Source organism: Ammospiza nelsoni, chromosome 1 (assembly GCF_027579445.1).
Source record: "Ammospiza nelsoni isolate bAmmNel1 chromosome 1, bAmmNel1.pri, whole genome shotgun sequence".
In the NCBI taxonomy this organism is placed as follows: Eukaryota; Metazoa; Chordata; class Aves; order Passeriformes; family Passerellidae; genus Ammospiza; species Ammospiza nelsoni.
In genome coordinates, this window is record NC_080633.1 from 28933530 (window position 1) to 28947020 (window position 13491).

The 13491-nt window shown below is 37.9% G+C and overlaps 1 protein-coding gene across 3 annotated transcripts in view; it reads right to left on the bottom strand.

Moving 5' to 3' along the window:
* Positions 1-6975: 6975 nt before the first annotated feature.
* Positions 6976-13491, bottom strand: part of ETV1 (ETS variant transcription factor 1) — a 66255-nt gene continuing 59739 nt past the window's right edge. For all 3 annotated transcript variants that reach the window (XM_059475761.1, XM_059475770.1, XM_059475779.1), the window contains 2 exons: positions 12379-12480; positions 6976-9807 (listed from right to left, as the gene is read on the bottom strand). In XM_059475761.1, the coding sequence (XP_059331744.1) occupies positions 9586-9807; positions 12379-12480 (324 nt within the window). In that variant the 3' untranslated portion in view covers positions 6976-9585. The remainder of the gene's footprint in view (positions 9808-12378; positions 12481-13491) is intronic.

Here is a 13491-nt window from a genome sequence, read left to right on the forward strand (position 1 = left end):
ACCTTATGGGGATCACACTAAGTTGTATCTTACAGCTTCAGGATGGCAGAATCATTAATGACATTCCTGAATAGAAGCACTTATATATTAATAATGTATACATTAATTACATGGCTATTATATAAAGTGCCTATAGAGTCTATGTACATGAATAGTATCCATGTAGTAAATCACAAAGCTATATGTCAACTGTAATTATCCATTCATTTTTAACTTCCTTTTCCCTGCTCCATTGGGCAATCTCATATTCCAGCAATCTAGAAAAGTTAGTCTTCCTTTCTTTATTTTCTGATAAAGTTTTCCTTCCTTTCTCACAAAATCTGAAGTTTAGGCAAAATAGGAAACCCCAGTTTCTATCTATAAACATCTGGAATAATTGACAGCTTTTGTTGAAAGAAGTGGTTTATGTGTGTGAGCAGATAAATATTAGCTAACACATCTGTGCTACTTCTCTAAGATGTTTCATTTGGACCTCACTTTCAAAATTCTTTGTCAGGATTTAGGACTTGTCATCACAGTCATTAGCTTTTAAAGCAGAAAAATGAAGAAACTTGTGCCACTATTTAAAATTTTCTAAACACTTGAAGAATATTTTCCTCTTTCTTTTTCTTTAGCATATGAGGTTCAGGGGGAAAAAATAGCTTGGGATTGTTGCAATAAAAGTTTTCTTTATTTGGGCAGGGGGAAAGCTGTAAAATGTACTTCTGTCTCCAGAAACAAACAGTGTGGAAGTAACAAGCAGCTTGGGCACAGTAATACAACTCTTTCATATCCATGTCAATAAAAACCCTATACCACATTGCTCTATGATTATTCCATAATTATGACATAGCAACAGCTGTATTCAGTAGAGTGGGTCAGAGGCTTTAGCTTTAAACCTGAATTTTACCATTCAATAACAAGGATAAAGGAAAAGAGGAGGAATCTTGATAGCTATTGAGCTTTAAAGGGGAAGCTTATTTTTCCTTCAAAAGCAGGGTCATGAGAAAAGGAAGCTACCATAAACCTGCCTAAACATTTAAAACCTGAGGTACTGGAGAGGCTTGCTTTTCTTGATGTCCTTTTTTGTTATGTATATAGGCTCTTCCAAGGGGCTTTTCTTTAACAATACTGTTACCATCCACTAACTGATTCAATTTTTTTTTTCTCTTGTCAATCCAGAGGTTCATTTTCTTACATAATGATGTTTTCTTTAGCACATCTCATTGAACACTCCAGATTTTTATAAGCAAATTTGAGACCATTTCAAGTAATACAAAAATTCATTGGCTTGAGTTACTTACATGTCCTAGGTGTGCAGTCCAACAGAAGCTGAACTCATCTGATGTCCCAGAATCAAAGGTCTCTTAGCAAACCATTTTAAGCTAATTTTTGTTTCTCATTAATTACAATTTACAGCTTGCACTTGCCAATTTGCACCAAGACTGAAGTTTTAATCTTTTTTCCTTATGATAAATGGTTTTAGGATTCTTTCCTTGCTCTTCTCTACTAGATACAGCTACGACAGCCTGTTCTCCTAATGTATGGAGCTACTGTCTGTCCCATTTAGGGCTGGCATGAGAATTCAGCTCACACTTGCAATGATATTTTAGACTGATACCATTTTGGGACAATGAGTCAGCAGGTCACACTTCTCTGGTTAAATCCTCTTATATAAATTTTCAGAAATACTGACTTCCCGTTATAGTTTATGCACATGGTCACCCCCAAGTAACACAAATCAGCCAAATAAAACTGCCTTTAGTCTCCCAAAAATATTACTAACTGAAGACATCACATACACAGTATTTCCAGAGTTTTTTTGTATTATTTTACATGAGAGATTTTGGTCTCTTTCTGTCTGTGTTTGTCATAAGCATCCCATCAAAATCCAAACCTTCTTGTCATGAGAAATTTGGTCTTGGATCCACACCTCCTTTCAGAGAGTCAGATGCACTGCTCTGTTGATAAAATTGATATAAATGCATGAAGTCACCTGAGGTTTTAAGGAAGAGTCCAAGTCTGATGAAATTATAATACCTACTGCCTAATGTTATCTGTTGAGGCTGGAACTTAGAGCATTATGGAATATGGAATTGATAAATTTAGAGGCAATATGAGAATGGAAAGACATTTATAATCGTGTTTTTCTCTCTCTCTTTACTTTTGGGGGTTATAACTTCTTAGCCCTACTTCAACCCTTTATGTTACTTTATAGCCTTAGCTTCCTATATGCAAAAATGTCCTGCAGAGAGCAAATATTATGGTGAAAAGTTAAGTGTTAGTGGTAGTGATATAAAATGAGTATTACTCACTGACTGGTCAAATTTTATTCCTCATTTTTAAAAAATTTCTTCTTTGTTGAAAGACATACAGTTCCCAGCTAAACATAAATGCAGCAATATTTCTCTTTCATCTTTAAAAATAACTCCAACCCAATGTCAGCAGCTTTGTAATCATGCACAGGCCTTTGCAATTTAGTGTAAGAAATTCAAACTAAGGTGAGTTGTGTTACCTCCTCTTCAGTTCAGTTAGAGGACCCAAAGAAAATGTCATACACAGAACTACCCTGTACAAATAGAAATTTGTGCCTTCATTTCAAATACTCATGTCCAGGTATATCCAAGTCACCTGTGGCCAAAGGCATATTCCTTTGTTGGTCTAGGCTTTCTGGCTAAATCTGAAATATATGTGATTTTTGCCAATATAGAGAATGGCTGGAAGCTTAGGGCAGTCCTTAAGACTTGTAAATGGTCACAAGGTCTTTGTGACAAGCTGGGCAGGCAGCCTGACCCTGCAGATCCCAGATACCTTTGTAGAGGCTAGTGCTGAGCCACCGGAAGCAGAGACTCCATCACACAGTCTGCCAGCATTGGTCAGGAAAGTCAATCACAAGGATCAGAGGTGTGCATAGAGCTCCATCAGAGAGCTTTATACAAAAGCAGAATGACTTGCCTACATCAGTAGAATTAAGAAGACATGTACTTTTGTTTAATTTCATGTTTTATTGTTGGTCTCATGCTACGCCCCAGGTCTTGATCATTTGTATAACTTTCTGGATAATGCAACAAGTAAAAAATCCTGTGTATATACTATGCTAGACAGGCATACACATTACCAAATACAGGCTCTGTTAACATAAAGCTACATAGCTGATTTTGAGGAAACCAAGCTGAGTTATACCAACCCACAATCTGCCCCGTTATCCTGAAAGGTATTCTTTCTTCTTTTGTGTTTGTGGGTTTTGTTGGGTTTTTTTAGTATAGTGGGATGAAGTAGACATTACATTTACAGCCCGAAACACTCTCTGCATATTCCAGTATCTTGTTTTTAACAACTACCAAACACTGTGCAGATGATTTTACTAAATAATCATCACTCCAAAGTCAGAACTGGTATTCCTGTCCTTGGGGATATGCTACCAGGGCCATACACATCCCCAGTGCAGCTCTGAGCCTAACACATTTGGCCCACTGACCACAAAGTGCACTGCCTCCAATTACCTTTCCTCTCTTGCTCTTATCTCAGTGTACTGATGCTGCACTTATCTTAGTCCCTGCCTTTTATCTAAAACACTGCAATCTTCCAAGTCCCTTAATGCAGTTCATGGTTTGACTCCTGTTGTTCTCATCTAATATTATCATCCCTTTCTGGTGTTTTACTTTCTCTCTTCCTTTTCCTGAAGCACTCCCACAAGCACCAGGGTCTTAAAAAATCACTGCTGTTTACAGAGTTTATTACTTTCCATAATTTCTTATGATTCTCCTGCAGCATGCCATTCAAATAATTATCTTTGTGATTTATTGTATTGGTCATATAACCTCCTTCTTCCTGTACTAATCAGCTCTGGAGTAGCCGCTTGGTAGAGCCAGATTGCCCCTGACAGACTTTTCCCCATCTCTGCGCTTCCTCACTCAGGCATGCTGGGATAGTGCTCTCTCTGGTCTTCTACATACACACTGAGTTCCTTGCCAGGACAGACTCACCCTGGCTGGCCAGGAATCAGCCTAAACTGCAGATTTCAGCAAATGTCTCAAGCTGAGGAGCTGGTGCCTCTGCAAAAAATCTCTCTCTGCCTCTATTTAGGTGGCATAGCCATATGGCACTGCCCATGCAAGATTTTGACTGAAAGCCACCACAGAAAGCCTTTTGCAGTACATCTAAAATACTCAACACTCTGTACCTGAGCTTCTACAAAGTGCCACTGTACTGATGAGCAGATTGTTCACTAAAATGAGGGAGAGAAGAATTGAACTATCTTCAGACAGATCAGCTGGGTTCTGTCACTGAAGGGAGGGGAAAAGAAAATGGTGAAATCTCCTCATCTTTCCTTTCTAGGGCAGCAGCAAGGAAATACCATAGCCTCTATTGTAAATTACACAGCAAAAATTCTATTTTGGACACCGATTCTCTACCTGGTTACTTGGAAAGTCACTGTGGAAAGTAATACATACAGACATTCCTTCTGAAACAAAGCCAGTCGTGGATACCCAAAAACTACCAAACCCCCCTCATGCCCAAATCCAGCCAGTGGCTGTAATTTCCTCTCTACCACACAACTAAAAAGCATTTATATGGGCATATGTGCCCACATAGCTTTGTAAGAGCAAAGACAAAGACACAGAGTTATGGCTTACCAGATCCAAATGCTTGATTGTAACCCTGCCTCAGGGTTACCTTCCTGTAACTCATTTAAAAGCTCATTTAAAACGAACAAAATTTCAAGGTACATTGAGTATTTTTGAGGTCAGCCCAATGAAACTATGTAATAAGGACAATACAGCAGTATTAAAGACATGACACATTGCTAGAGTAAATACTACTATAGCTTTGGAGAGCCTGATGTATGGATAACTTCTTGGAGTTTATTTACCCTTTCTTGCGGTGATGCGTGTTGTGGCATTTTCACACAAAAAAAGTTCTTTGGGAAAATGTCAACAAGATACTTCATAGACATTTTCAGACTATTACATAAGAAGATGGCACACATATTTCCTTCCCACAGAAATTAAATTGGTGTTCAGGGAGAAAACCAATATTTCAACCTCCTGAAGATTGAAGTTCACTTTACCTGCCTCACAATCATGAAAGCTGGGGGGTAAGGGACAGCACTTGGCTGATGCATTTTTGGTGTCTCAGACAGACAGATCTGGGTAATCCTGCAGTTTTAAAATGCTACTGCCCTTAGCTTTCCATCCTGCTGCTCTACCACAGATTACTGCTCTTGTAGCAGAAAAAACAAAAGACAGTGCACTGTTGTCCCCTCTTCTGTAAGAGCACAGGGAGGAGAGGGCCCAGTGCTGTAATGCAGATACTCCAGTTCTCAGCCTGGTAGCTTAGCAAAATGCAGTGGACTCTGAACTGGGGTTTCTGATGCAGAGGCACCTGCTCTCAGCTGCTACCTCCTTTCCAAGCAGAGCAGCCTCTGATATAAAACCAAACCAACAAAATCAGAAAAAAAACCCCAAAAAACAAAACAAACCACAACAAAAAACAAAACAGAACACCACAAAAAACCAACCAAAAACTCAAACACACAACAGAAAAACCCTCAGATAAGCAGAGAACTGAGAAATTAATTTCCTAGTCTCCTATGTTAGAGGAATATTCCAAAGTGATGATTCTTAGTATAAGATACCATATTAATTAAGACTCCCAAAAAAATCTTCAAAGGAGACTATTTAGAAAAGTCCTCAGTACTATTAATGTGAGCACTGAATAGGGCTGTTTATGGGTGCTATTACCTGTAATACATGAACTGAAGCTAATGCTCTTCAGAGGAGAAAGTAGAGCCATTAACAACTCAAAGATTTCCTCATAATACCTTTTGTACACATTGATCTGTTTCCTGCTATTAAAAACCAACCAAACAAAAAAACCACAAAGAAGGCAAAAATATTTAATAGATGATATTGTCCTGTGAAAATGGACTTGAAGCCCTACTCAGTCAGATGTCAAGGGCAATAAAACTCTAAGCATTAATCCCTGGGGAATAGTCCCATGTAGCAGAGAATCCCAAAGATGAAAAGATTCTGAGTAAAGGCCTCTTTCCAGGGAATTTCTGGAGAAAAGCATTTAGGTATCCCAGTTTCCCCTGGTAACCTCACCAGACCACAGTCAGGACAGCAAGCAGGTTTGGTCTGAGAAGCAGATGAAATTTGCTCTTTCAGTGAATGTAATGTTAAGGTTGTTAATGCAAGAAAGTTAGACTGGTGTAACCTTGGAGAGAAAAGGGCAGACTCTTTGCCATGGAAGTCGGATCCCTAAAGAAAAAGAAACTGTCTTAAACTTGTAATGTTAACTCTCTCAAATGGATTCTGAGGGATTCTGCCAAGTCCTTCACTAACTTCACCTGTGTTCAGCTATTGGTGCAAGTGATCTGGGATGGCACATGAAAGCTGAGCCCCTTCAGCTGTTCCAGAGCGCTGGGTCTTTCTAGCGATGCCTCCTGACTTTGCTTCACAGCAGCTCTGCCCTGTCTGCCCCACTGCTCTGCCCAGCAAACAGAGACAAGCTCACTCTATTACAGCTCCCACTAAAAACAGGTGAAAGCTGCATATTCCCTCCACTTGTGGTGCAGCTTGAAAACGAAACCAAAATACCCCCAAAGCAACCAAAGGAAAACCCAGCCCCCTTACCCCAGCCCCAAACATCCCACACTCAAATCCAGTAAGGTATTAAAATGCCCTCTGAAAATGTGTAAGTGTTCTTAGTAGGAATCAATCCCAAAATATACATAGACCATCCTCCCCCCTTTTGTCAGTCAAATACTATAACTCATATATACACACACGTGAATTGTACATACGCCACCTGTTTCTTCCCCGTTCTTCTTTTTCTTTTTTCTTTCTTTTTTTTTCTTTTTTTTTTTGGTTACCCTTTGAAGCAAGCCATTCTAAGCACTGGGGACAGACCATCCTCTCCTCTCCCAAAAGAGTGACCTTTCTGCAGGGGCCTCTCCAATCCAAATGGTTAGGAATCCAATACACAACAATCTTGCAGAAATCAGCTGCCAGATTTATTATTCTACCTGAAAACCCCCAAACAAAACAAAACAAAAAAAAAATACCCAACCCCAAACAAACAAAAAAGTGGAATAAAAATAGACTTTAAATAAACCTCTTAGGTACATTTTAAAAAGGGTTAATCAGTTCAGTGAAAGACCTTTTTGTCTTCTGCTGAGAGATCATGTAATGTTGGTCTGACTGCTTGTTTTGTTCAGTGAGTCACTACCGTATACAGATATATATATATATTTTCTTCTTAAATATTACACATTTGATGCAATTTTAAAATCCTTTTTTTTTCCTTTTTTTGTCCAACCCCTTTCCCAAATACCCACATCCTGCCACAGCCAAGAGGCACTCTGTGCTGACATTAAAGAACCAAAACCAATCCAAGGACTTTTCATCAAAGCATGTTTCATTTGAACCTTATTTCAATGGAAACCACATTTTTTAAACAATATTACTGAACAATTTCCCTTTCCTTTTCGCTAGTTCTGCAATTTTAGACTTCTTTTTCGCAGTTGATCACCAAGTATTTAAGTGCCATTGAGACCTATGAATGACAGAATTAGGTGGCATATTAAGGCATATATCATAAAACATGTTGTCTCATGGATCTGGATAAATTAAATACCTGCCCAAATGCTTTTTAAGCACCTGTGGTTTCTAGTGACCACTACTTCTTTACTTTTGATTAAATGTGTATTAAAATATTCATAACTTAAGTAGTGTCTTAACTGACAAAGGATGGAAGATTAACCCACCACCTAGGACTGTCTTTGAAATCCATCCATTATGATGAAAGTTATTCTTGTCTTTTAATGGTTATGTATTTATTTTTCCCCCACTTCTTGACAATCTAGGAAAACGAGGTACTTCATAAAACAACTATTTAAATTTCACCGGGCAAAAAATTAAATCCAATTCTTAGCTTCCTTTCCATCCCTCCAACTTATGAATTATTGTATTTCAAAAAAGGTGCTCATAAATATTTTAAACTTTTGGGGTTTTGCCACTTTTTGTTTTTGTTTTACATACAGAATGGCATGTGTGATTTGTGTCCAAGGTAACCCCTCTCAAAAAATAAAACAATTTGAAAAAATAACAAAATAACAAAAAAAACCCCTCAAAATTTAAATTGTCTTCCGAGCATATCTGATCACATTTACATTTAGTGTCCAAAACAAGTTGATTGGTAACACCAGTGCCAGCACTACAACGTCATACAGCAACTTCATGGTATTCTTTGACAGTTCATCTCCGTTCCACCAAAAATTACAAAAGGTTCTGCAGAGCTTTCCTTAGCAAGCTGAAGCTTACTAGTCATTTGTGGATGCGCATAGAAGCTGCTTATAGCACAGCTATGGCGTAAGCTATTTTCTAAGCAATAAATGGTTCAAGTCATCTATTTTGTCCTGAAATGCTACCTGTAGTTACAGCATTGCTTATAAATGGTCATAGTAAATTCAGCATCAAAGAGAATATTACAGAAAAAGACAGCAGCAGAAGCATTAGCATTATCTAGTATTTATATATGTTATCAACATAACACAGCAGTAAAAGGTTTAAATGCATATTAATGGGTACCGTGTCTAAAAATTACTAAAGTACCTATTTAGTGTATTGGATATTTTTCTCAAGGAGTGCTTGCTGTGTCTAAACAGCATCATTAGATATGTGACTTAGTACAGTTAATTCCTATTGATTAAATAACTTATTTATGTACCAAAGGAAATGGAAGGATACAAAATGTTTTCTCCCTCCTGATCATGATCCTGTATTTAATGCTGACATGATCATCAGAAAGCCTACTCCATGTAATTACTACCCTCAAATGGATCTTGAAAAATCAGCGCCATAGCATGGGCCATATATGTATAGCAATGTGGCACCAGATACAGCATGCAGCTTGCAGTCTGAAGTCAGGGATTTCACTGCTTGGTCACTGTACTTATGGCCAGTCTGTCATTAAATAGGATTTTTTTTAAGTCATACACAAAAAAAAAGAGAAAAAAAAGAAAAAGAATGAAAAGAAAAAATGAAAAAAATAGGAAAACTATCTGGTTGTTAACAGAGGCAAGGAACAAGTTCTGCCACTGGAAACTTCTAAATTAAATGCTGTGGTGTATGCTTTGCTTCTCTTTTATTACTGCAGAAAGACAATTAGGAATGGCAAGAAAGAAATGCCCTAGGCATGCTGTGCTGATATCATCATCAAAAGTGGTTATTTTGCACAATGAGAATTAACTGTACTACGGATACCCAGAGAAAATGTACAATATCTAATGCCGATATGAAACAAAACAGACATGATATAGCTTTTTTTGTACTTAAAACCTGTATGTTCCCTTCCCAAACTTAAGTAAAAAGCAAACCCACCCTTTTCCTCCTTTTACACAGAATAACATTTAGGTTCCAACCCTCCCCTTTCAAATAAAGTGCGCTGTCCATGGCAGACCATAGGAGTAATGCAACAGGAAAAGCCCCTTTTTAGTGTACTATTTAAAAAACAAACTGAAGTCGATTCAGCTTTCCTCTGGGTCTTGGGAAAGAGGAGAAGCTTAAGGGAGGGGGAAGCACCCCTTCAGTGTCACTGCTGTTAATAGACATAGCCTTCGTTGTAGGGGTGGGTGTTGCAGCAGCCCCCGTCCTGCATGTAGACCATGCTCTCGTCGAAGTGGGACAGAGGCACAGTGTCCTCCTCATTGATGTGGCGCTCCACGTCCGTCTTCAGCAAGGGGCGCTGGTTGTCGGGAAAAGCCATGGAGAAAAGCGCTTCAGGGTCACAAACAAACTTGTACACGTATCTTTCTCCAGCCACCTTGGGACAACACGAGGGGAGAAAAAAGGTGCGGTGTAAGGCCTCGTGTTTCGCAGCTCCAAGTTCAACAGTCTTGCAAAGAACTCACCTTTGTTACACAATAACGTGACAGCAGAACTGGTGAGCTAACAACCTAGCAAAGACAAGTGGGACCTGCCAAGGCAGACTGTGCAGAATGCTCTTCATTTTGCCACTCATGACATCCTGTTGGAAAATGAACTAAGTATTCTGCTTCTAAACATTTGTTTGCGACTGCTTCCTATACTTAACCACAAATGGAACCGTTCTTATTGGAAAATGTAAACAAATTGTCACTACAGTGGCAAAATAAAATTACACACTCCATGTGCGAAGTGGAAAAAAGAATCGCATTGCACTGCAGAGATCTGGATTTCACTTTACACAGATTGATTCATGCTTACGTATAAAAGCACTTTAGTTATAGTGCCTGCTGATTGTACAGGGACAGTGTAAGCAAATACGTAGGCTAATATGTACTTTGCAATTGCTCATGCAAAGCTGGGACATTTGGATTTGCTTATGGAGGGGATATTTGTCCAAAGATCCTAAAGTTTTCCCTTAATCAGAAACAGCCTTAAATGTCTACGCTTCAATTTCCTAAAAGCTAGAGAATGATAAAAACAACATAAAATTGCTGTCTTATTACAAGCAACAAACAGAAGTCAATATAGTGTCTTCTCAAGTAGCTTATTTTAAAAATTGTGCTTAAAATATGCATTAGATTGCATGCTCACAATTTATTAAAATGATTTTAAAATAAAATCATATTGTCTGCTTCTTGCAACTCCAGCTACCATAGCAATGAAGTGAGTTAGTGAAGATGGAAAAAGTGTTGCAAACTTAACTCTCTTCTTATGGGTGCAAAATAGTTTGAATCACCTCCTTAAACTTTCAGCTTATTTATTCTACAAATAGAATTTGGTAGGGAATTTGTATCTGCAGCAGAATTTTTAAAATCAAATTAATGTCAACAAGTTTGATAGACTAGAGGTTGCACTCAGAAATCAGGCTTTTGCATAACCTGCTATCATTGTTGATTTAAAAAAAAGGAGGGAAAATATGCATACAAACTTTGTCATAAAGAAACCTTCTTTGCATCTACAATGCCCATTAGTTTTTAACATACATGAACTGGCCAGACAGAGAGATCCCAGGAAAAACCCAAAACATTGCTATGTCAGAAAAATAAGCATACAAGCTAGCTTTCAAAACATGTGCTAAACCCATTCTTGTAAATAATAAAGCAGTAGTTTAGGATGTAGCAAGTTAGTTGTCCAAAGCACTTGCAAGATTTCCACGTTAAATGGATGTGTGGGTTGGGGCAGCATTATCAGCCTTCTGGTATTTCTATCCCCATCTTTTCAACTTGCTTCACTCTGCTACTTTTTTTTTGCCTGTTCTGCCTTTGAAGTGTGCTGGCAGCACAGTTGCCTATGCTGCTGAGCTGTAAAATGCAACAAGGAACTCCTCTGCCTGAAGCACCAGTCAGCAAAACCAAACACTTCTGGTTCTCTCTGATCACATCCAGTCTCAAATGCACCTTACAAAGACTCTGTGCACTGTTACATGACACACAAAAATGAATGAGGTGCTGAGCTACTGGAGAACTGTAAGCCAACACTAGCCCAGATTATTGTCCAAGTTGACTACTGCTAGTGGAAAAGGAATGCACTACAACAATCTCATAATCTAAGAAAGGGAACTTTTCAGACTTCACAAATCCTACTGGAAAAGGATAACTTGAGTAACTCTCCCAGTAACCTGAGCTAAGAGCACTATTTCCATTCATGGAGCTGGCATATGACAAGTTTAAACATGTTCATCATCACTGGTCACAAGACCAATGTGAAGAGACATGGAATAAGTTTTGCAGTCCAAGGTGTTTATTATGATCTTTGATCACACCTGGCAGTTTTGTAGATACAGCAGACTGGCTTCTCCTATTGATTTCTCAGTCAATCTACATGGTACTACACAGCAAGATTTAAAAATCAGCAAGCCACAGTAGGAGGATGGCTTGAATACTGTCAGCAAGACTAGCCCGTAATAGATAAATTATTGTTATATATTTCTCTTAATTCAGTCTATTATAAATATTAAAATCCATTCAAAACCACTATTACTACAACACTATTGGTAAAAATATTAAAGTACTTGGTATGTTAATAGGCATAATTATTCTCCCCTATCTTGCACTTACTAAAGTACCCAAGCACTGGGCAGATAATTTAGATCTGCAAAACATTAATCATACTGTACTCTACCATTTGCCTTTTCCAGCTGCCAGGAAGCTCTTTTGGATATTTTTGAATGTTACTTCTTTCCTTATAATCATGAAATGCATTGTGTGAACTGAAACCACAGACGGTTTTTACATAGAAAAAAATATCTTAATGCATATGCTGTACATAGTAGGTTCAAAAGCTTAGTGTTTGCCAAAACAGATGAAAAAAACTACCTTAACCATGCAATTACAAGACTCCTTGTAAACTGACCTATGGATTAACATGCAAGACTCTGGTGAAATGTAATACAAAATTAGCTCCTCACCTTTTGCATGATTCCCTTTTCATAATAATAGCGAAGTGATCGGCTAAGCTTATCATAGTTCATAGCTGGCCTGTTCTTCTGAATCCCCCAGCGACGTGCCACCTGCCACAAAAATGGATTAGCAATGATTTGTTAAATGCATTTAACAAGCAGATCTTATCATCAGATACTTTATTTGGGGATGCAGGAGGGAAAACCCTGCAGGTGCAACAAACAGGAAAAGGTTGCGATGACCTGAATTTCCCATGTACTACTATGAATTTTAATTGGATCTGCATCATCATTAAACTTGTAATAGATTTATTGGACAACGTGGTGGATGGTTAGGGGTTTTTTTCGCTTTTTAATAAAGAAAACCAATGAAAAAATAAAGACATATAAAGAGATGATGGACAAAAAACATTTAGCAAGTTCTACCAGAAAACTTTTACAAACCTTTCTTCAGTTTGATAGTATGGATAATTTGTACCATGTCTATCTTTTCCTTGCTGCCAGGAAAAAAACTAAGTTATTTTAAACACACATGCATGCATATTTAGTTCATGAACTAATACAGACTGTACTTGGAATGACAGCAGTGTTGCAATTATTAGGAGATATAAGACAAAACAAAAGACAACTCCCAGTCTTAAACACTACTTCAGCAAAAAAAATGAATTATCTGAGGAGGCAGAATAATCACTTGGAAGAACTATATGGTGAAATGAAGAATGGAATAGGAATTTCATAGTTTCAGCTCTATAATTTCCCCTTAAAAATAACAATAAAAAATGAATTGCAAGTAACTCATGAAGTGATTCCATAGAGAACAATATGCCTTCTGCTCTGACTTATGTTTTCTACTTGACTTTATGCTTCCTGTTTTATTGCTAAAGATAGTTTTGGACAAAGCGACCCTTTGTTTAAAGAGCTTAACTTCTTATTCCTTGCCTGAAATTTAATCGGCTATTGGTGACATTTCAATTACTGTCTGTAAAAATGACTGTAATATCACCTGAGGGAAAAAAAGGCAGAGCTGATGAACTCTTTAAAGCACATTTTTATAAAAATGATTGAGAAGTGCATATGCATACAGCTCTGGAAAAAGGACAGAGTAGCCAGCAGCTTCTCTGC